This window comes from Pseudopipra pipra, chromosome 15, assembly GCF_036250125.1.
Source record: "Pseudopipra pipra isolate bDixPip1 chromosome 15, bDixPip1.hap1, whole genome shotgun sequence".
Taxonomy (NCBI): domain Eukaryota; kingdom Metazoa; phylum Chordata; class Aves; order Passeriformes; family Pipridae; genus Pseudopipra; species Pseudopipra pipra.
Window position 1 is genome coordinate 8920800 of NC_087563.1, and position 24436 is coordinate 8945235.

The 24436-nt window shown below is 54.7% G+C and overlaps 1 protein-coding gene across 10 annotated transcripts in view; it reads right to left on the minus strand.

The window, feature by feature from the left end:
- Positions 1 to 24436, minus strand: part of ABLIM3 (actin binding LIM protein family member 3) — a 53360-nt gene that overhangs the window by 18621 nt on the left and 10303 nt on the right. For 9 of the 10 annotated variants that reach the window (XM_064671728.1, XM_064671727.1, XM_064671726.1 and 6 more), the window contains exon 2: positions 2147 to 2284. In XM_064671728.1, the coding sequence (XP_064527798.1) occupies positions 2147 to 2284 (138 nt within the window). Of the gene's footprint in view, positions 1 to 2146; positions 2288 to 24436 lie in introns of all 10 variants that reach the window. The other variant, XM_064671720.1, reaches the window with a different exon arrangement.

Below are 24436 nucleotides of genomic sequence, written 5' to 3' on the forward strand. Positions count from 1 at the left end.
AGTGGCATCCCCTCCTGGACCCACTGCACCTGGCTGAGGCTCAGCCCCTCCTTTTGACATTCTCATTGTGTCAGGAAGCTGAGAACAGGACTAGCAAAGAGTTGGGAATGCCCTAGGGACAACTAGGCAGAGGTCTTCTCCATGCGCTGGGGCATGGCTGCCTCTGTGATGAGCCATCCTCATTCCCTGGCCTGGACATGAAGCTGTGCCCTAATGGGTACAGGTCCTGGGACACACTGGGGTTGGAGATCTCAGTGCTTGTTTTTCCATAGGTGTCCAGCCCAACCTCGCTTCCTTCCCTGCTGTGGGAACCGTGGGTGGTGCACAGCCCATCACAGTAATCCAAGGAGACGTGGCCAGCCCGGCCTCAGCGTCATTTCCCTCCCACGTGTTCTCCATCCAGAGAAACCTCGAGAGCATCAGACCCTGGAGGGCACATCTGGCCTGGCACAGGGACCAGCTCCTGGAGCCTTTGCACAATGCCCATCACCCGTCCTGCAGGGTGATGGGGTGGAGGGGGGACTACAGAGCGACTGAGCACCTGCTGGCACAGCCCACCTTGGTCTCTGTTTTACCCTTCAGGCCTGAGCACCTCTCTGTCCTATCCTTGCACACCCTGCCTGCACCTGCAGGCCAGCCCACACAGCAGCCACCCTCCCCAGAGTGGCAGGGGACAGCTGGACCCACTGCTGCAGGGCCCATGGGGGCAGAGATGCAGCTCCTCTCCTTTGGAGCATCCCTTGGCCAAGCTGCTCCCTGGTGCTGTGAGTACCCACCTGAGGGGCATAGGGCCAGCACCCACTGCTCTCCAAAACAGCCTGTCAGCAACAAGGGACAGGTCACCAGCTCTGGGACAGCATTAGGAACCAGCAGCAAGATAAAATGAAGCTGGTTTATGCCCTGTTTGCTTTGGGACCCACAGCACGTCCCTGGGCTGCACTCCCATGCCAGGCTCCGGCGGACATGGCAGGGACAGGCAGTTGTGGGAGCTGGCAGCAGCCAGCCAGAGGTGGCAGGAGGTGAGGGAAGGTGAGACAGGAGGATTTCCTCTCATTATATATTCCCTTTCACTTGGAAATCGGGCAGTGAGCACTGCCAGGCTCTCCCTGCTGGCTCCTGGGTCCTTTGAAGCTGGCAGCTGTCTGAGCTCTTTGTCTGGATGCTCAGCTCCTGCTGGATCCTCCATGTCTGAGCTGGGTAAGGGCAGGATGCTCAGCACGGTGCCCTGCAGGTGTAGGTCAGCCCCGAGGGCAGCCTGGGACCCACATCCCTCCCAGAGATCCAGGGCTGCCCATGCCACAGGGGACAGGGCTGCAGCAGGAGTGGGGACCGTCCAGGGAAGTGTCCCCTGCACCCAAACCAGCTGTTCTCTGGGAAAGAGCAGCAAAGTATGGCCACGGGAATGGGGATTTATATCCTGCTTAGTACAGAGTGTTGGGAGCATGGAAGACCAGAGACCTTTAAAAAGGCCTGAAATGGGATGTTTTACAGCCTACAGAAGCAGCCACTGGCCTGGCTGAGAGCAGCTGCTCTAATAAAGATGCTGAGGAGCCCTTCACAACAGCTCTGCACCATTAGCTTTACAGCTCTGCAGCTCTCCTCTGGCGCTCAGGGAGGATTCAAACAACCCCTCTCCTCCCTTTCTGGCACCCCTGAGGGCCACCGACTCCCAGCTGCATCCCATGACATCCCACAACACCTCAGTCATGTCTCCTGGGCGGGTGGCAGTGATCTGTCACCCAGCTCCAACCCCATCAGGAGCCACTCCGAGTATCACCTCACTGCCTCTCAGCCAGGCTGGCAATACCTCTCTCCTCCTCCTCCTGATTTGGGGGCAGGCAGCTGAAGGACATGGTGGCCCAGCCACATCACAGATGGGCCATGGGCACGTTTGTACCCGCACACTGCTGGCATTGAGGCTGCTCAAGGGTAGTGACATTGCTCAGGTCTTGGCCATCCCTTCATAGGCTCTGGCATCAGGCAGGGGCACCGTGCGTTACCTCCCACCTGTGCCATGCCACTTACCCCCTGCAGGAAGCTGCCACCCCTGGGCATGTGACCACATCTCCGAGGGCCAGGTAAGTCTGTCCCCAGAATTTTGCTTTCCAAACTGCACCCGGGGTTGTGGAGCAACCTGGCCACCTACCTTGGCAGGTGAAGCAGCGGATGTGGAAGTGATTGCTCTGGACACGCACCACCTCGCCCTTGCAGGTGTCCCCACAGCGGTAGCACTGGATCACGGAGGAGCTGCTCCCAGGGTTGTAGGGGTTTTGCTGATAGGGAACTGCTGGCAGAAAAGAGGGAGGGGAAAACAAGAGAGGGGAGGGGTCTGTTAGCATTTGGGACACAGCTGGGTGTCACTGCACTAACCTCTGCTGGGCAGCTGCCAAAGAGCCCTCTGGTGACAGCGACACGGCTGCCGGACATCAGGACATCACTAAAGGCAAAGGACAGCACCCAGCGACTCTGAGCTGGGTGCCCATTCCTGTCTGGATTTGGGACTTCCCTGCCCCACAAAAGAGCCATGTCTCATGTCTGGCTCACTGGTCTGCAGTGCAAGTGCCCAAGCACTGCTCCCTGTCCCTGCATGGACAGCCAGGTCACCTGCAGCATTGCCCCAAAGCCAAGCATGCCTCCCTGGATGCTCTCCTGTCTCTTAAGCAGGTGCAGAAGGACAACACAGGGACCAGCTACCCACTGCTCTGCTCAGCCCTCAGGCAGCCCTGGCTTGCTGCTGACCCGTTCAGAAACAGCCCAGCGAGCACCGATTTGGCAGTAGCAGGGGAAGGAACTGCTGTTTTTTTGGAGCTTCCATTTGTTTGGTTAGGAACTGGAAGAAGAAGTAATTTTTCAAGGAGCTTTCAAACATCACGGCAATTGAGTGTTTGGCCCTGGTGGGACTCTCACCTCCTCAGCAAGGAGCAGCATCCCAGCCCCACTGCTCCTTCCGGAGTGGCACCGTGGCACGTGCAGGCTCTGTGCTGAGCTGGGGGCCACAGAGGAGGGGAGGGTGGCATGGCTCCCACAGAACTGTGGGCAAGAGCCACCTTTCTCCTGCTTCAGAGAGTCCAGAGACTCACCTCCACTCCTCATCCCCCTCCAGCAGCTCTGCAGAACACCATGAAGGTGATGCTCAGCAGCCTCACCCCATTACCCAGGGTAGGATCCATATGGAGCAGGGGAACTTTCTGCTGCCTCAACAAAACCCCCAAACACACAGAGAAAACATTGTACTGAGCAGTTCCTGCTTTCCCTGCCTCACCTGCAAGTGCCTGGGCTGTGCAGGAGGTCTGGGCAGGCTGACACCATGCCAGCCCCTGCAGGCAGGGGCCAAGCAGCACAGGGCTTATTTGCTGTAAGATTTCCGAGAGGGAGTCATGACTTGGGCAACTTGAGCAGCAAAAGGCAGCATTTCAATGGGCCAGAGACTTTCTGACCCAGTGCTGAACTGCATTCCCAGGAACAAGAGAAGCAGCTGATTGAAAGCCAGTCTGTGAAGTCCCTCCAGAGCTGGGAATAAGGGGCGCAGGACAGAGAAGATCACTCATCAGAGGCTCCTCAGTCACTGAGGGGCAGATCAAGTGACAGGGAACAGAAGCAGCCCATTATTGGCTTCAAAAGCAAAGAATGAGAAGTCAAAATGACATTGAGACTGTCTCACAGTAAAATCCCATTCTGTATGCCAACTGCCCAGAGATACACTCTGCAGACATGCACCACTGCTTCCCTCTGGGAAATGGGCTGACCCTCCCTGACCACTGCTCCATACCCAGGTCTGTGGAGCTGCTGGGGAGAGGCTGCCTCACCAAGCTCAACCTGAGGGCTCCAAGGGCAGCTGAGGTACATTCTTGTGAGTGCCCTGCTGCAAAGTTCAAGCTCCAGCCTTCCAAAAGCTGCTGGGACTTCCCTCCTGATCGTGCTTTTGCAGGCGAAGAGCTCTCAGAGACCAATGCAGGCACTAAAGGATACCAAATGCCAACAGAGAAGTGACGAAATGGGAGTCAGGCCTGGAGCTCAGACCAGTAGAGACACTAACTAGTCTAAACCTAATCACTTTAAGCTCCCAAACACAATGAAGGGAGCAGGGTACCTCTACCCACGCTTTCGCAAGCATGTTTTGCCAAGAGGCACAAGCCCTGGGAACAGGAACCCAGGACCTCCTGTGGCAGCTGCTGGTGGTGGTGTGTGTCCATGAGCTCTGCAGTAGCCTGGGGAGACCAACAGGATCTCCCGAGGCTGGAATAAATGGGGGATCTTTTCTGTGAGGGTCTCCAGCAGAGCAAGAGTTACAGCACTGAAACTTCCTCCCACACACCCAGTGCTCACGCCCTGGCCCAGAATGAAGCAGAAGCCAAGCCCTGGACACAGCCACGGAAATCCACAAAGCTCAGTGAGAAAAGCATGACAGAGGTGGGAGGAAAAGCTGGGAATTAATCAACATTTAAACAAACATTGGTAATAAAAAAAGGGGAACAAAAAAAATAATAACCTATGGCAGAAAATGCAGGCATCACTTATTCCGGGCTTCTGGTCTCTAGGGAAAAACTTCCTGGTGTCCATAGCAACACATTGCCAAGCCCCTGCATCGGCAGGTCTGATGGGAGGAAGGCAGAGGAAAAGGAGCCAAGGATGGAAGAGACGGTTATAGCTGTGTTACACCACAGAAAGAGATGGAACTGATATGGTCGCTCCTGCCTGTGCCCATGGGGGCGGGGAAGGACCCAGCTTAGGGAACCATCTCCCTCCCGCCCGCTGGCTTTGTTCAGCGCTACACCCAAAGCTCCCTGATTTGTGATTAACCTCCAGCCCATGCTGGAATTTTGTCCGGGAACATTAACGCATTGTGTTGTTGGGGCTCTGCTTGTTTTCGAGCCGGCAGCTGCCCGCCTCGTGGCCTCGCGCAGGAAGTATTACACATCACTACAGCCCTGAGCAGAGGGACAGCTGAGCGGGGCAAAGCTCATTACATCCAAATAATCCAGTAATAATGTAAGTAGCATTAGTGGCCTTGCAGGCCGAGATGCAGTGGCCAGGGCAAGGGGGTGGGAGCTGCCCAAGGAATGCCTTAATCTCACCCCGGTTTGCTCCTGCTTTTGCTTGTGGAGCGGCTGCTGGGCGAGCTGGCTCCGTCCAACAGTTAATGCATTTGTGCTCCACACTCATACAGAAAGGCTGCCCAGGGCCAGGCTCCTGCAGGGCTCTGCCCATGTCCCAGCTGGCTCTTGATCTGCAGAGCCCCAGGAGTGGCAGTGAGCTGCCACGGGGCTGCGTGGGCACTCGACAGATTTCCCACTGATCCGGATTAAGGTGGCACCTCCGGTCAGGGATTGGTGCCCCGTGCAGCCTCAGGGTCAGGCAGCAGCAGCTGCACACAAGTGAGGGAGTGGGTGACCTGGGCAGGGGAGAGACCCCCAAACAACACCCATGGCTGCCCAGAGGAGCCCTGTCATCCAGGAGAGCAGAGGGACCCTGCCCAAGGATCCTCCAAGCCACTCTGCAGTGAGCAAACTGCAAGTTCCTGCTGTGCATCCCTGGGCAATCCCCCTCCTTCACTTCAGAAGGGTCAACAACCTTGTTTGTCTTCCTGTCCTCTTCCTGCACAGACTCTCAACCCTCCACTAAGGAGCAGTGGGATGGGGAAATGCTGAACCCTTATGCTGCCTCTGGAACACTCTGAACCCTTCAGGGTTGACAGAGGATAATTCCCATCTATCTTGGAGGGTTTGCAGCTCAACACCAATGCAAATAACAAGGTGGCTCAAAACAAGCTCCATCAGCAGTTTGGCCCCCCTCCCTCCTACCCAGGCAGCCCCATGTCCCACAGCCACAGCAAACTAGTAGCAATCCAGGAGCAGAAGCTGCACAGAGACAGCCAGAGGCAAAAAAGATCCATCCATCCTACCTTGCTGAGACCAAACCAGGTGCTGCTGGTTTCCCACCTATCTCCCCCTCCCAGCCCATTAGCCCTCCAGGAAGGTCTATCAGGTAGAAGCTCCTGCAGGTGGGGTTTGGACCATTAGCAACAGGAACTGGAAGCTCCCACCCAGCTCTGCCTGCCCTGACACTGTGTTTGCTGTCAGCCTGTTTATGAGACAGCATCTCCACAGGGGAATGGGGATGCCTGACTTAATTAATTATCAGTAATTAATATCTGCACAATGCTGGGAGAGCCACAGGTGAAGGGGACTGTGGAAAAGCAAAGCATTCATCCTGAAATTAATAAGGAGAGGCAGTGCCACTGTGGGAAACTGAGGGGAACTGTGGGTGCCAGGGGGTGATGCTGGGGCTGAGCGTTGGCACATGCAGCGAGGGGTGAACGAGTGGGTGCTGGCTGTGTGCAGGGAAGATGTGGGTGTCAGCATGGGGTCCAGCTCCAGAAATGCTGGATGTGAGACCTGAGTTGGGATGGATGCTGGGAGGGGAGGGGGAGCAGCAGCAGCAGTGCTGCTAGGCAGATGATGTTGGCAGGAGTCCTCACACCTCCACGGGGCTGAGCTCCCTTCCAGAAGCCACTGCCTCCCACTCGTCCCTGCTGCTTCCCACTCCTCCCAGCTGCCTCGCAGAGCAATTCCCCATAGTCATCCTCTGCACACTCCCTGCCCAAACTGGGGCTGTAAATCATCCTCTCACAGAAACCCACTGGGGGTGGTGGGATCACCATGGCACAGGCTGCGTGTGGGATGCGGCTGCCCTGGGGAGGGTGAGGGAAGCTGGGCACCCCTACTGGGTGCCTGAACCCTGGGGTGGGCACAACTGGCAGGCCCTGTGCCCTCGTGCCCCCAGGAAAGGGCCAATGCCATGGCACTGGGTGAAGGCGAGGAGGGGGTCGGGAGTGTGTCGGGGCTGGGGCGGCTCAGGAAGAGGAAGCCCAGCCCTGCCAGCACACCAGTCCCACAGGCGTCAAGGCTGAGGGGCGGCAATGACTGGCCAGAAAGGAATTTTGCTGGAAGCACTGGAGGCTGAGGGAGAGGCTGGGGTGAAGCACTGGTGATGGGACACAGCGTGCTGGGCTGGGGGCAGAGAGCGAGGGGGCTGTAAAAGAAACCTCCGCTGGGATATGAGAACAAAAAGGTGGCACTCTGGGAGCCTGCACCTCAAATCCTCTTGCTGCAGCAGGGATTGAGGGTGACCTGGCTGGCTCCAAGCCCCACGGGAGGTGAGGGCGAGGGGGAGGATTTCCCCTCCAGGCAGGAGCTATGCTTCATCCCAGGGGTGGCCAGGGAGGAAGGGTGGGACCTCCAGCAGCCACGGGATATGGGTTTCTCATCAGCAGCAGGGCTGAGGGCTCCTGCCTGCTGTCCTGCAGCGGCCAGAGAGCTTGGCCACAGCCATAATAATGCCTTGGGAGGAAGAGAAAGACAGGCTTGGAGCCAAATGATGCTGGTCCTTCAGGCAGGCATAGGCAGAGCCTCAGCCTGGGTCCTGGGGGGCTGCCCTTGACCCTGGCATGCGGAAATGTGTCTGCTCCAACCACCGTGGCTGCTTGTCCACCCCAGCTCCCTGCTGAGAAGGTGATGGTGGGGAATAGTTGAGAGCTGGGTAAGGGGCTCAGTTGAAGGATCAGCCTGGAATAAGTGAAGAGTCCAGCAGTTGGGATGCTCAGCTCTGGTGGTGAATCTGACACCTGCTGTGACATCTGCATGGCCATCTCAGTGCTCAGGCAAACACTTCCCATTGAGCTTCCACAGATAAAAGTCATTTTGATCAAGGAGAGAATGATATATTTACCTTTGCACAAAATATTTTCTCTTCTGATCCTTCCCTTAAGTAAAATCCAGAAGCATCGCATGGCTCCATACTTAATATTTACATTTTTAAGCAGGCCAAGTTCTTCCAATAAAGGCACAGGTTGAGGACAGGTACTATGGATCTGCTGTGGGATAGTTTGAGCCTGGAGCAGCTCCAGCTGCTGCTCTGAACGTTTACATTGCACCCATTGCTGTTCCCACGTGTGTGGCACAGGAGTGGGCTGGGACAGGCACTGGCAGGGAGTGGGGCAGTGCAGGGAGCGTGGGCTGGGAGCAGTGGGGACCTCACGCAGAGCAGGCACTGAGATATTTCCAAGCCATCAGAAAACAGCTCTGTTAGTCAGCTCGGAGTGTCGTGCAGGCGGGATTACAAACCCCCGTCAAGTCCACGCCAGCCTCTCCTCTCCTCTCCTCTCCTGGCTCACAGGCAAAGCCATCTGCAGCTTATGGCTAAAAACCTCCAGCGTGTCGCAGCTCCTAATCCAGCCCTAGGCTTCCCTAATTAGATCATGACCAATTATTGCTCCCACCTGCCTCACACTGTCCCCTTGCCCCCCCTCCACCGCTGTCACTCCTGCACTGTGCATCTTCCTTGGCATGACACAGGACACAAACAAGCTGTGGGTGCTGCGAGGACGCCACCAGTGAGCTGGAGAGGCAAATGCCAGCACAGGCAAGGGCACAGGGCTGCCAGCAGCAGGACAAGGCTGGGATGGGGATGCTGGGCCAGTACCAGCACCATATGAGGGAGGAAACTCTCTTTAGCTGGGTGTTGCAGGGAGGACCTGAATGAGTGTGGCTGAATATCACAGGGGACAAAGGCAGCTAAGCTCTGTGCAAGTCCTTCCTTTGCAGAGGTAGGTCAAGGATGCAGGGCAGTGGTGCCAGCCCTGCATTCCCATCCCACAGTACCCTCACTGCATCCCATGTGCCACAGCTGGCCCACTTCCTCTTCTGGGAGGGCCATCAGCTGGGCAAAACCCCTGCCACAGGCTTCTGAGGAGCTCAGATGTTTGCTCCGATCCCACTCTAGCCCCAAACTCTTGGGCACACTTCAGATTTGGACCTCAGGATGCTCTCAGGCTCACTCCCTGACTTGTCAGGACAGTGGGTGGGAAGGATGGGGATGTGGAGGTGGGCATGGCCCCAAGAGCTGGCAGCACTGTGCTCTGCACCACATGGGCAGTGCTGCTCAGGCAGAGCAGCAGAGTGAGCAGAACCAGCTTCTCTGCTCTGCTACCCAAGCTCCCAGCACTGCTCTGGAAGCAAAATAACCAGTGCTGGGGCGTTCCCCAGAGCTCGTGTCCAACTGGAACTGGGATGAGGCAACTGTCACTGTTGCACAGACTCTGTGGCTGGCCAGTGACATGGGAAGGTGCCCAAAGGGATGCCAAAGCTTTGTACATGGGCATGGCAGGACAATGTACCAGGGTGGGAGCTGCTTTGCAGGGGGCCACACTGCTACCACTGCAAAAACAGCGAGGAGGGAGGTCAAAAACACAGTTGGAAGAGACAAAGGAGAAGGGTAGATAGAAACAGAGAAGGAGAAAAATAAAGAGGATAGAAGGAAAAAGGAAAAAAGATGGAGCAGTGAATAGTGAGGGCCCTGTCTGCACAGCAGAATTCATTTCTGGCTGCGTTCATGGAAATTATCCTCCAAATGTGAGCATGGAGGAAGCACTGATTGTCTCCTCAGGCTGACCTGGCCACAGGCAGCTGCCTGTGCCTGCCTGCAGGATGTTTACTTCCCAGCACAGGCAGCACAGTCAGGGCTAGAACGTGCCAGGGAAACCCAAAGACCCCACTGCTGACTGAGGCTGCAGCAGGTTTCACCTCCTCCCCTGCAGGAACCTGCAAGCCCTCTGGAACCTCCAGTCCCAATTCCAGCAGCACCATGGCCTGTCCTGAGAAAGGGGCCCTGGGATCTGCCTGGTTTGCTCAAAGTACTGACTGCTGCAGCTGTGATTTTTTCCAGATTCTCAACAAAAAGAGGAAAAAGTTGCTCTTCTAGTTCTTGGAGCTGCAGGGAAATTTGACAAGCTCAGTGCAGAGCAGCCTGACAACAGAAAACCTTGTGTAGAGTTCACGAGCTTCCCCAGCCTGACAGCTACGCCCTGGGCTGCCCAGAGCTGGTGAGTCAGGAAGCACACTGTGTCCCAACAATTCCCAACCACCCTCCTCGGCAGTGGCCACCACAGGAACCAGCCCACACATGGCATCCTCACGGGGCTGCAGCAACACTCACACCCAGAGCATTCCTCTAACGAAAGAGGCCCTTTTGCCACTCACCAGGCAAAGGAGGAGAGTGAGTGCCCTGCCACAGGCTCAACAGCATCCCCAGCCCCACACTGATCCATGCCATGGGAGGGTGCCCAGAGCTGGGTTGCATCCCTTGTTATCCCTGCTCTCATCCCACCAGCAGTGTCTGCTCAGAGGCACCAGGGTTTTCACCAGCATTCACCTCCTATTGCAGAACCATCCTTCAAAGCTAAATTGTCACTCACCAGTCACAGAAACTAAATAAATGAAGAAGTGGAGGGCTTTATGGCACAAGCCTCCCCTGCCTGGCAAGTGCTGTGGCATCACCTGGGACCTTCACAGAATCATTTAGGTTGGAAAAGACCTCCAAGATCATCAACCTATGACCAATCACCTCCTTGTCAACTAGACCACAGCACTCAGTGCCACATCCAGTCTTTCCCTGAACACGTCCAGGGACAGTGGCTCCACCACCTCCCGGGGCAGCCCCTTCCAATTCCTGACAACACTTTCTGTGAAGAAATCCCTCCTGATGTCCAACCTGAACCAGCCCTGGCAGAGCTTCAGGCCATTTCCTCTTGTCCTGTCACTATTTGCCTGGGACAACTAACACCTTCCCTTTCCTGAAAGGACCCTGTCAGGATGGCTGCATGGAGACTGGAGGAGGGTGAAGGGCCAGGAGTGAGGCTGTGCACCCCATGTGTGGGAGCTCGGGGGCACAGAGCTCAGGAGGGGGCTGAAGCAAGGGAGGAGGCATTGCAGGTATAACACTGGAAGATAAGAAGTTCAGGTGTGTGTTTGAATACCTGTGCTTGCAGCCACATCAGTGCACGGCCCCCATGGCATGACATGTGCCCTCCACACAGGCTGCTTTTCTCCCATCTCCAACAAGTGCTGCTGGGATCTTTTTTTCCCACATAATACTTGTACAGCTTGTCATGGCAACGAGATCTCCTTGAACTGCAATTGCAGCCAGGATGCCTGGTGCTCACACTGGCCTGTCTGCAGGCATCATGGAAGCCCCTTCCAGCAGAGCTCTGGGCTCCACAGACCCCCAGACTGGGTGCAACTGGGACCCCCAAGGGAGGCTGCTGCCTGACTTCCCATGCCAGGCCCAAGCTGCCCCTCGGCCAAGATGGAACTCGGATTTGGGGATTTTTTGCAACAACTAACAGACAGCACCAGGCAATTCCTCCCATTTGATCCCCTCCGAGAAGGGTCTATGGGATGCTCAGCTCTGCTGTGCTGGGCCAGTTGCTCCCCACCTTGTACATGTTTGTCCCCCCAGCAGCATTTGCAGGAAGCATGAAAGAACTGTGTGATGCAGGGGAAGGATGTGATCCAGCTGTGTTCCCTGCAGGCAGGACAGGGGCTGGGGCTGCTCCTCCCAGGGTCACCCTCCTGGGCACAGCACTCAGTGCTGCAGCTAAAATCTTGACTGCTCCTCCCTCTGCTCCTGACACAGTGCTTGCAACAAGATCTGCTCTCCATATTTACAGAATTCTTTATGTTGGAAAAGACCTCTGAGATCATCGAGTCCAACCTGTGACTGGTCATCAGATTGTCAACTAGACACAGCACTGAGTGCCATGTCCAGTTGTTTCTTGGACAACTTCAGGGATGGTGACTCCACCACCTTCCTGGGCAGCCCCTTCCAATGCCTGACAACCCCTTCTGTGAAGAAATTCTTCCTGATGTCCAACCTGAGCCTGCCCTGGCAGAACTTCAGGCCATTTCCTCTTGTCCTATCCCTTGTTCCCTGGGAGAAGAGGCCAACACCCACCTGCCTATAACCTCCATTCAGGTGGTTGTAGAGAGTGAAAAAGTCTCCTCTCAGTCTCCTTTTCTCCAGGATGAGCCCTTCCAGCTCCCTCAGCCACTCCTTATATGACACACACATCCTCATCCTAACACAATATCCTAACACATCCAGAGTGCCTGTCTTCCTGGGATCCCAGGCTGCATCCCAAACACACCAAGTGCTGCAGACAACCACGGAGGGATGAGGGGTTCAGCCCCTCTGAAAGCTTGTGGAAAAGAGAGCCACCAGCACCTCGTGTACCCTATCCATAGGGTACATAGACTGAACATGCCACAGCTGCCTGCATATCCTACCTGGAGAGCCCAGGCTTCCCAGCAGGTGTGGTATTTCCACTGAGTGTGGGGCTGGAGATGTAGTGCTCGACAGGGAATCACAGGCTCTAGGAACAGCAGTAAATCTCCAAAAGGCACAGCTCAAATTTCAGAGCAACTATTTAATTCCCCTCCCTATTATCCCTGAGAATATTTTAGTAGTTCTTGGTGTCTTGGGGAGAGGAAGAGAAAGGATAGATTGCATTTTAATTAATAATTGCTGAAATGCATGGCTGCCCAGGGCAGGAGCCACAGTGAGCCCAGAGCAGAGAGCTATGCCAAACAGAAGGGGATGGCATGACAGACCTCAGGTGCCAGAGGGCTGGTGCCAGGTCCTGCCCCAGTGTGTCTCCAGCAGGACAGCTGAGACCAGCCCCCTGTGCCACTTTCCCAGGCTGGAACAAGGATGCTCTGCACCTCTGCAACTCAGGAGGCCACTCTCCTTCTTCCTCTTGAAATTTCTGCTTTAGGACTTGAGCTGGTCCCAGCCCTGCCGCTCACATCCTGCTCTGACACAAGGTCAGGCTCACAGAGGAGTCCCAGAATAGCCCAGTGATGGGGGAGCTGCCTCGGTGGAGAGGCTGGGGAGTGGACACCATGGTGGCACACCAGGCTGCACAGCACAAGCTGGGGAGCTGTGCAGAGCCACCCAAGAGCACAGGCAGCTGTCCATTTGCTTTGCTTTCAATAAAAATGGAGCAGTGAAACCATGGGGGAGAGGGAGTGAGAGGCATGTGTGTGAAAGCTGAAGGAGAGATGGAGGATGCAGACAGCAAACCAGTGTCCCCAGGGGACAAATCCACAGCACATGCACTGCCCAGAGCTCTTCTCTCTCTCCCTCATCCCAGCAGGAGATGATGGAGATGCTGCACCATGGTGGAAGACACACACACTTGTACACCCTGAGCAGATACCTGCACATAAGCACATCAGCTCAGCACTCAGGAGGCTGCTGAGATGCTGGATCTGGGCCCAGGAAGCCAGAACAGGTCCCTCTTGAAGGGCTGCCTCTTGATTCAAAGGGTCAGCTGCAAATTAGGAAGTCTGATGAAACAATAAGCAGCAGGGGCAAAGCCCAGAGTGACACAGAGATGCAGGACCCAGCAGGGAGCTGCCAAGAACCCCCAGCCACGTGCTGTTTATCCCAGCCCTGCACTGGGCAGGGGGGGGGTCACAGCCCTCCAGGTCCAGAGCCCTCACAGCACCTGCCAGGAGAGGACAGACTGGGCTCCTGTGGCACTGCACAAAACCCAGCCTTTTACACACAGAGCCAAGGACGACATGGCCAGGAACACAGCGAGAGCCCAAAAACACACTCCTGCCCTCTCGCCCCCACACGCATCCCCCTGGAACATCCCAACCCCAACCTGCAGCCAGAGGTATCCCAAGCCTGCCATGTGCAGCTGGGCACTGTGCCAGGGCTGCTCCCACTGCCAGCATTTGCCACTGCTCCTACTGGCTGCTGCTGCCCAGCAGATGTGCAGCACTCTCTGAGCTCAGCATTTTGGGCTGCAAAAAGGTTTATTTGAGGCGGGTGAGGAGAAAACCCTGCTGAGAGGCTGAAGATAGGATTTCATCCTTACATCTGGTTCAGCTTAAAAAGTCTTGCCTGAGCTGTTATAGATGCAACAAACAGTGTACAAGCGAGGGGGTGTGAGGCAGATGATGTACACAGGCACGTTGCACATCCATGGGCTTCAGCTCTGCCTATGTCTCAAAGCAGGGCTGAGGTGGGAATAGAGATATCCCACCCTAGGAGAGGGATCTGGATGAGCACAAATCCACCTGAGCAGTCACAGAGACGAATGGCTGCACTTGGCAGCCCTCTGTGAATTCCAGGTGGAGCAGGACCACCTGAGGACACACTCTGGAGGACACCACACTGCAGTGTACAGCCAAGCCCTAGGTAGCAGCTTCCCTCTGTCCATGCTGATGGACCCTGCCATACCCAGGACACATATGTCCAGTGGGGTGACACAGTCCCAGCCCCAAATCTTCAGTGCTGCAGAGCAAGAGCAAATATGAAAGGCTTCCCCATGTCCCCTCCTCCACTGAGGTCACCCAGTGGCCAGGTTGGACAGGGTTTTGAGCAACCTGGTCTAGTGGAAGGTGTCCCTGCCCATGGCAGGGAGTTGGAACTAGATGATTTTTAAGGTCCCTTCCAACCCAAATCATTCCATGATTTTTTGACATCCCCCTGCCTCAGTACACACAGCCACTGTATCCCACCCATCCTCTGAGCGTGGGACCAAACTTGAGCTGCCACTCCCAGGAGGAACTCTGGGCCACCCATGAGTCCCAGCAGTTCTACTGCTGCCCTTGGCCACCCCAGCTTCTCTCCTGCCCACCTAGGGAGAGGACCTGGCAGGGTGGTCTCGAGGGAGACAGCTCACTTGGCAGCCAGGCACCGGCCAAAGCCCATCTCCTCCCCCGGATTTTATTCATGAGGCGTGACAAGTGGGTGAGCCACAGCCAAACAGCTCACCCAGCAGCCTCAGCCTATGAGAACACAGGAGGAGCGACCTTGACTGTGGGCTGGACCCAGCCCCAGCCCACACAATGCTATTTTCGGCTCTAACTGGGCTGGACAGGTTTGGGGGGTCCATGCAAGGGATACTCTTGAGTCCTAGTGTTGAGGGGTGCCAGATGTGTGTAGCAGAAGAGTCTAAACTTGAGGTCGTGGCCAAAAGATGAAAATCCTGAGCTCATCGTTTTTCTGAGGCCAGATTTCCTGCTAAATAGAGTCTGTGTTTAGTGCTGGGAGACAGTCCGGGCTGTGTGGGAGTGCTGGGAGCCCAGGGGACTCTCCCCTCGCTGCCAAAGCCCACCCACTGCCACCAGTCAGAGAGGCAGTAGCCTGGGCGAGCTTTAGCAGGAGGGACTCATCCCAGCTGAAAAAGAAACACCCAAAAAACCCCAAACAGAAAGCAGCAAAGGGAAAGGGCAAAGGAGCTGTCAGATGGTCTCCGACACGGTGGCATCCCCTGCCGGGCCTTGGAGGGGGCTGTGGAGTCAGTGCCAGGGTGTCCAGGACAGGAGCCGACACAATGGAAACATTCAGGCTCGTTCCTCGCACGCACACGAACGCGCCGGAGACAGCCGGGACAGAAAGGAGCTTATTTCTGGCTGATGCGTGGAGGGATTTTCTGTTTGCTGCTGTGTTTTGTATTTGCAGCTTCCCGTATGGAAATGCTTTTTCCCTTTAACCTCCACCCATGAGCCCAGTGGATTTTGTTGCAGTTTCCAAAACATATGGTGCATACATCAAAAACATAAAGGATGCTATATTTAAAATATTACAAAGAAAGCCAGGAGCTGACATTTTTAAACTAGGGCAGCGTCTGAGAGTGAAAAATGTGGGGATTTAGGATTTTCTATGCCAGATCAGAGAGACAGCCCCATTCGATGAGACAGAGCCAGGCTGGCAACCCGCCACCTTGCAGCAGACTGTTGCTTACATAGTCTGGTACCACTTTTGGGAGAGGATCCACCCGGTCAGTCTGTGCCTGCACCCTGGTACTTCCAAGGGGCCTCAGTGCTGCTGAGTCCAGCACATCCCTGCCCTGATTGTTGAGTTTAATGTCCAGCCGATACTTGGCAAAGTGGTCTGCACGTGATGCTCTGGAAAGACAGCCCCAAACCATAATGCACTGAGCTCATTTCTTACTGGTTTCTTCTGAGATCGGTTGATTCCCTGATGGGCTGAGAACCTCCTGCATTACTCCACTAATCGCTCTGTGTGCAGCATCATTTATCTGGCCAACACAAGCACTGCAAGGGAGAAAAATTCATGCCTTTTGCAAGCACAGGTTAGAAGAGCAGAGGCTTCTCCATGTCATTTCTCCAGGCTGGAGCTTGTTTCTCCTATTCTACAGAGTGCAGAACACTCACTTGTTTTATTTTAAACCATATTCATGCTGGCATTGTAACTCCAACCTGGGAGACTGCGTCATAGCCAGGGAATGAGGGGTGTTGGATTTGCTATTTTTAACCCTTTCTACTCCAGGGAGTGAACTGAAATCAGATCTCCATCCAGAGACACTGCATAGATATTAATGCAATGAAATGGGAATTTGGACTGGGGGTGACAGCTGGCAAAGCGAGCCCTGGCGTCACAGAGGGGACAATCTCCCCATAAATAGGATGCATGGAAGGGATATATATTACAGTGCAATTTCAATGCCATCAGCACGTGCTCAGAGGGATGGGAGGCTCCAGACCAGCCGCCCCCAAGCCAGTCCCATTCCAGAGGATGAATTACAGCTCAGGGCTGGTGGTAAAACACCATCAGGAGCTTCCCTAGCAGGCTCCAAATTCCTCTATCAACTCTTATACCCTGGGAAGGTGATTTCTAAAACAACTGGGATCTCTTTCAGCTGTGCTCCTGGTAGCAGGAGCAACACTGCCCAGGGCTGGAGCAGGAAGGGCACTTTCACATCCCCCTGGAGCCCTGCTGAACCATCAAACCCCCTGCAAACCATGGGGTTTGCAAACATACTCCTGCAGTGCACTAATACAGAGCATCCCACAAAAACCGTGCAAACCCCTTCCAGGGTAGAGCTCAGCACTGCCCCTGGGGAGTCCCTGCGGCACAGAGTGTGTTTACTGCTTTCCTTAATCTATTGTGATCCCCACTCTAATTATGTTAAAGGTAGCAAATGGAGCCTTTAAGTGGTCATAAAAAGATTGTGTTCACCCCCCATGGAGCTTATTTGAGACACCTGGCCATGCATATGGGTGGCAGAGAGGGGAACACAGCAGGCACCAGGGCTCTGCTGGTGGTGGAGTGCAGTGGGGGACAGCCCTGTGCCAGGGAGAGCCCAACGGCCACCAATAAGTTTCACAGAATCACTTAGGTTGGAAAAGACCTCCAAGAACATCAGAGTCCAACCTTTGACCAATCATCACCTTGTCAACTAGACCAGAACACTGAGTGCCATGTTCAGTCGTTTCTTTAATACCTCCGGGGATGGTGACTCCACCACCTCCTTTGGCAGTCCTTGTGGTGTTTCAGGCACCACAAACACTGCAGGACAGCACAAGGCATCAGACAGAGATGCTGACACTCAGGACAGTACTAGAAAACATCACATCCCCAGCCCCTTGCTGCCCAATGTCCATCTCACCTACCCCATCCTTAGTGCTGGTGGTTGCGGTAAAACCCCGTGGGACAGAGAATCTTCTACAACCTCTGAAAAGCACACACTGTGAGGGCCAACAGAAGGGTACCTCAGAGGGGATACTCTCCTTGCAGCAGCACCATCCAAGGCCTCTCTGAGAGCCACTGCCCCAACCCATCTACCAGAGGTAAAAGGTGGGTTCAGAGGGAGGAAACTCCCTCCCCGCCATGCAGGGATGCACTAAGCAGTCCCTGGGACAGAGAAGACTGGAGTAGTTACGGCCCACCTCAGTGCAGAGCCAGTGTGGGGCTCCTGGCAGCCTGTACCTGCCAGCCCCGCCAGTGCCTGTCTCTAGCACACACAGGTGTGCACAGCCAGCCACCACTGCAGACAGGCATCCCCATTCCTCCACTGGCAGCTGCTGCAGGCTCGGGTCCATCCTGCTACCCTGGAAGGGGCAGATCCCTCCTGAGCTCTGCAAGAGCTCCCGCAGAGGCTGATCTCACCCAAAGCCATTAATGTTTAGCTTCTGCCATGTGTGGGTTTCAGTTGGCCGGAAACAAAAGCTCTCGCTATTAAAAGACAGCAGTTTTTGTTCTTCTTGCCATCTGTATGTTTGTGTATTTCCCCTACCACCATAATTAGCGGCTGGGCTCCAGCCAGGCTCAGGGGGAGATCTTAGTAGATGTCTTCCCAGCAATTTGAACAGCTTCATCGTTTCTTTTATGGCTCCCCTAGTGCAGTCCCCATCACCAGGATCATCACAGCCCAAACTGACACTCCCAGCTCCCCAGCACAGGCAGCAGGGATGGGAGTGCTGTATTCCAAACAGCATCAGCCTTGGCAGCTGTGAGGGCCAGCACCCTAGCAGCACAGGTGAGGACCAAAACCCCATTCCATGAAAGGTAGTGGGAGGTTTTCCATGCTCCCACCAGCTCTCCAGCAGGGACCCACATCACCAGAGCTCTGCCACACTGATCCAGCTCTCTCTGCCCTCCCTGGAGTGCCCTAGGTACATACTAATTGCAAAAACAAGAAGATAAATCAGTGTGGCCCCAAAAACAAACAAAGCCCAGCTGATGTCTGGAATCTCCCTCCAGCTCTGAAGGAAGCTGGTAGCACCATATCCCACTGGTCTAGGGCCAGCCACATCCTCTCTGCAGCATGTCTCCACCTTCCCTTTCCCCTTCCACTAACACTAAGGCTTGGAAAGTCAGGGCAGCTGGCCCAGGGGTGGTCAAGACTCAACCAAGCCCAAGACAACCTCGGTTTCAATCCCAGGCACACACTGTTAAAAGCCCCCACATGGGTTTTTGGCATCTGCTTCTCTCCTCTTTGCACACCCACAGCCCTGTTCCTCTGGAGCATCCTGAGGCACAGCCTCCTGCTGCCCTCATTGCCACTCCCAGCACAAAGACAAGGGCTGGGAATGGCCAGGCACTGCACTGTTTCTGAAGCACTTGTGTCTGAGCAGCACTGGCAGCAGGAAGCCACGATGTGCCGGGTTGTCCACGTGGGACCACAGGACGGGAACGTCGCTGTTCCTGTAACTGCTCTGCCTTGGCAAACCATATTCTGGTTTCAGGCTGTCTGATAAACAGACTTGAGCTTGCACATACACAGACATCTGCCTGAGGCAAACAGCAGGACAGAAATGAACAAGCAAATTTGGCAAGTTTATGTGAATTAAATGTGCATTTAATTGAGATTTATAGTGGGGGTTGCAATAGCAATTGATTATCAAAATCAGATTATTTATGGGGGTTTAGCAGCTATACAGGAGATTAATGTTGTTTCCAGAATAAATCCTCAGTAAATGTATGTTTCCCCAGTAATCAGCTAATAACACGTCATCCTAATTATCTCATGAAAGGGACACAGAAATTCTGACAAATACTGAAAAGATACATTGTCATCTGCAAACTGGCACCAGAAGGCCACAAGCTGCACTCTGCCTCCAAACCACAGCTCCACTGGTGTCTTCCCACACCAGACCATGGGCAGGGGATATAGCCTTAGTCCTCTACATGTCATGGGCAAAGACAAGATCCAGGATCCAGACTTTGCCCAAAGGCAGAGGGAGGTTTTCATCCCAGGGGCCTGAGCCCAGCCAAGTCACCACAGTCACTTGCATGATGACAGGTGAGGATCTCAAGAGAAGAAACAGCACAGCTCCTAGGATGGAAGAGGAAGCTTATTCCCAAAAGGAAACATGTACATATCATACAACAACATACAGTTTTGTATTTGTATTTGGAGAGAGATTGTTTACATGAGCACATAGTGACAGGACAAGAGGGATGGCTTCAAACTGAAAGAGAGTAGGTTTAGATTGGGTATTGGGAAGAAATTCTTGGCTGTGAGGGCGGTGAGGCCCTGGCACAGGTTGCCCAGAGAAGCTGAGGCTGCCCCATCCCTGGAAGTGTCCAAGGCCAGGTTGGACAGAGCTTAGAGCAACCTGGTCTAGTGGAAGGTGTCCCTGCCCATGGCAGGGGATTGGAATGAAATGATCTTTAAGGTCCCTTCCAACCCAATCCATTCTGTGATTCTATGATTCCTACAGTTTTAAACTCACTGCTGGAGGTGGTAGTGCCCTGTTCAACCCAAAGGGACTCTCTGTGCTGCAGCAGCTCCTCTATTTTCCTTAAGTAGTGTTTGTTCATTAAAAAATATTTATCACTCATTTTATTGAAACATCCCTGGCAGAAAGAGGCTAATAAAGCTGTGCCATGGAGCCAGCCCTGCTAGTTCCTCCCCAAACCCCTGCACAAGGTGCTGCACAGCCCCATTCTGAGCTGCTGAGGGCCACCCTATGCCCTATGCTTTCCTCTCCATAAGGACATGTCACAGGGATGTCCCCAAGGACCTCCATCCCAGGAAGGAGGCTGCAAGACAGCCCCTCTGAGGGGTGGGAAGGTGTCTTGCCACTCCCCATGGCCAGGGCTAGCGCAGGACCACTGCTCTGGGATGCAGAGATGCTCTGGCAGTCACCATGGCAACCACAGTACACAGCCAGGCGAACAAAGCTGACAGCAGAGAAACAGAGAAAGGGAAGAGAAAAGGAAGGTGGGGTGGAGGGGAAAAAAAAAGGAAGAAAGGTAAATAGTCTAAAGTCATGGAGCAAAGGCTGGGGCAGGAGGGAGTGACAGGGTGGGAAAACAACTGTTGTGGAAGATGGAGACATGCCTTCAGGCTGCTCACCTTGGGGTGACCTCCAGCCAAGTGACCCAGGTGCACTGAGTGCACCACTCAGACATTTTCTGTTGGCCCCACTGTCCCAGCAAAGGATTCCTCCAGGACATGGCATGTCCCCCTGCCAGTTCCCAGTTCTGAGGCTGTGCTGTGGATGTCCTGCTACAGTGCAGGAGGTGGCACCTGCTAGAGACCCAGGAGGCTGTCAGGAGCCCTTCCACACCCTGAGGCAACTCTCAAGCCTCAAACTGAAGAGATTCTTAAGGTGATGGATGGGTGGATGCCAGGGCCAGGTTATTCAGCACCTTTCTTCTTCCATCAGCACAGATAGATTGGCTCAGCTTTTGGGCCACAGCACACCACATACATCATGCTAGTTCAGGGCTCTCCCACTCTGTCCTGGTTTTAAGGTCCAGGCACATTTCTCAGCCCAGCTGTGCCAGCTCTTTGTCCTGCTACCTTCCAACTGGAGCAGGGCTGCCTGCATCTCCTGAGCCCCCAAGAAGGCATTTTAGGTGTCAGAATACCAAGACCCTTCAGAGTAATAGCCAGTTCCAAGCCTACAACAGTGGGCCATCTCCATGGCTGGTTGTGAAAGGAGCCTGGAGGTGCTGGAGGGCGAAGTACAGGACACTTAATTGCATGGCTTGGGACTCACCTGACCCCCTAACCCAAGGTCAGAGTAGGAGGCAGGGGTGCAACCACAAAGACATTGGCCCTTGTGCTGCAAGAACACGAGCTGCATCCACATGCTCCACTCTCCTTTCTCTGCCCCACTTCAAAAGCAGAAAATTAAAAAGCAGACATCAAGGTTTGGGTCCAAAAGCAGCAACTACAACCTCTCTCAGCTGGAATGGAAAATAACATCCCACTTGGCTGTTTATTCTAATGAAATAACAAATCCCAGAGGGAAGCTCCCCCTCTGCTGAGCTGCCCTGAATGGTAAACACAGCCACTTGCAGGCAGAGAGCAACTGCTGAGGTGGTGCCTCAGCCCACCAGTCATGGGGACAAGAGTGGGTACCCAGGGAGCAGGAAGTGGTCAGTGGGGTTTGCTGTACATGGAAACCTGGCAGGAATAGGAGAAAGACTGAGAAAACTCTCAGGAAAAGCACTGGGTAAACCAGCTCAACCATTTTAGCGATGGGAAAATGAGAGGAACCACTGAAGTGATTGACACAGATGCCACAGGAGCTGCTGGTGCAGGTGATGGGCACCCAGAAAGCTGCTGCTGTGGGAGAGGAGGCCCTATCCCTGCTGTGGCATGGGGATGTCTCCACAGGTAAAAGCACACCTCTGCACCAGAGTGACACTCCCAAGAGGGCTTGATATCCCCCTCAGCCACATTCTGAGCCTCAGCTGGTGGGACATGGGGTTGAGTAGCAACAGGGCCAAGAGATGCCAGTCAGGTCTTGGTGCTGGGCAAGGAAAAACCAGTCTGGGGGCAGTGGGGGATGTGGCAGGACAAGGTACACCCAGAACAATAAACTCCCATGAGCGCGCAAGGGGTTTGGCACACGTAATCCTCTCCCCTCCTCCTTCCCGCACTCGTGCTCTCCTTGGCTCCTGCACACGCTCAGAAACCCGACTTCAAAAGGAGGGGGGGCTGCCAGCGCGGGAAGCGTCAGGCAGGCAGACACGGCTGTCTCCTGCTAAAAGCCTTTGGTGCCTTTCATCAGGGCTGGGGGAAAAACCAGCCTTCAGCCGTCAGGCCGGAGGCAAGCGGCCAAGCCCTGGCATCAGGTCCGGCTGCCCAGCAGCCCTTTGCCCCCGACACGGACCAGAGATTTAACCCTCCCTCCTGGACAGGGTGGGTTTAGCCTTCCCCATCCCACCTCCCTGCTCTACAAGCATAAATAAATCCATCTGTGTACAGTAAGCACCAGAGATCCTCTTAACCCTCCACACTCTCCGTTCCGGAGTCAGGGCTAAGCGCTGTCCTCCCGTGCTGTAGGCACAGGAATTGGAGCATTCCTCGTTAACAAACCCATTCATGCAGCTCAACTCACCCACACCGAGGTCACGGCTCCCTTCCCTGCTGAGATGTCCCTCCCAAGCCGAAGCGACAGTCTGTCCCCAACAGCCTCTGGAAGCCACTTCTCCCAGCTCCTCATTAGCGACAATTAACAGGCAATCAATGGGCCCAGCAGAGCTGGCACTTTCCAGGGAACAAGTCTCTTTTCAACAGGGGAAAATGAACACGTGCTTTGTTGTGCACGCTTTTGGTTAAATGAGCCAAAACCTGCCTGCCAAGGAACAGAATTATTTCCCAAACTGGACCCTTTATGCCACCTGACCAGCCAAGCGGGCAGTGAGGGCTGGGACAGCTGCAAGTTTCCTCTCCTGGCCAGTCCCCTCACTCTGGAGACCTGCAGGATGCTCTCAGCAGCCCAGTAAAGGGCAGGCGAGGTGGGAGCAGGGACCAGGGGTAGACATAGAATGGTTTGGGTTGAAAGGGACCTTAAAGATCATCTCATTCCAATCTCCCTGACATGGAGAAGACCTTCCACTAGACCAGGTTGCTCCAAGCCATGGGGAAGACCTTCCACTAGACCAGGTTGCTTCAAGCCCCATCCAACCTGGCCTTGAACGCTTCCAGGGATGGGACAGCCACAGCTTCTCTGGGCAACCTGTGCCAGGGCCTCACCACCCTCACAGCCAAGAATTTCTTCCTGATATCTAACTTAAACCTAGTCTCTGTCAGTTTGAAACCATTCCCCCTTGTCCTGTCACTCCAGGCCTTTGTAAGTAGTCTCTCTCCATCTTTCCTGAAGGGTCCTACAGGTACTGGAAGGCCACAATTAGGTCTCCCCAAAGCTTCTCTTTTCCAGGCTGAATAACCTCAATTCTCTATCCTTTCCTCACAGCACAGTTGTTTCATCCCTCTAATCATCTTGGTGGCCTCCTCTGGACTCATTGCACTAGGTCTTCCCTGTGCTGAGGACTCCAGAGCTGGGCACAGCACTCATGGTGGGGAGGGTGACAGGCACTCGCCAGCAAGGTCTGTGCTGCTGGTTCAAAACCACCCACTGCTCCCCTAGAAGTTATTTCAGACCAGGTGAAAAGCTCCTCAGAGTCCACAGAAGTCAACCAGGGCAAGAGACACCTTTGTACCCTTCCCAAGGAGGAGGCTGCCCCAGGGTTTGGCAAAGGAGATAGGAAGACACCTCAGCATCCACAGAGGGGGGCTGGACTTGGACTTCAGCTCCCATGCCATAGTGTTAAAAAAGCTGTGGGCTTGAGAAACACAGCGAGATGAGCACACACAGGAGCATGCTGATCCACCATTTGCAAGAGGCCAGTGCAAGGATCAGGCAGCACACCTGATGGTGAAGCAATCTCCAGCTTCACCATTGCCCAGACTGGAGCCAGGCAGGGCCAACCCAACCCAGCCTCTACTTCCCTGGGTTCTTGCCTAGCTGATGAGGAAGGGGAAAAAATAAAAAAGACAAGAAAGCAAGAGGGAGACAGCCTGGATATGACAGACTGGCGAGTCTGACAGAGGAGTCTTGTTAGTAGCATTTTTCCCCCGGAGTTCAAGCAGTGGCAAAGCCAAGGAATGCTTCCCAGGAGCCTCCACCAATGAGTCCATTTGCACAGGGCTCTTTTATTGCCAGTGGCAGAACAGGGGTGGGCAGCAGCACTCCAGGGGTCCAGGAGGACAGATGGAGCAGTGCTGATGGCTCCTGCCACAGGACAAGCTCCATCCTCATCCCCTAGGATGGGAAGCTCTTGTTATCTCTCCAGATACCTTTCCTGCAGCACAAGGGGTGCATTTGACTTCACACTGTGCCTGCAAAAGGCTGAGCTTGGGGTGTTTCATCCTGAGGCTGCAGCATCCTGAAGAGAGTTCACAGTGCCTTGTGCCACTGGATATTCGGACACAGGTCTGGGCCAGCCAGGGGACAAGAAGGGGCCCAGGGATGTGGGGATCAGCAAGGGCCACCTCAGACCTCCACCAGCTCTCCAGGGGAAGGGGAGGAAG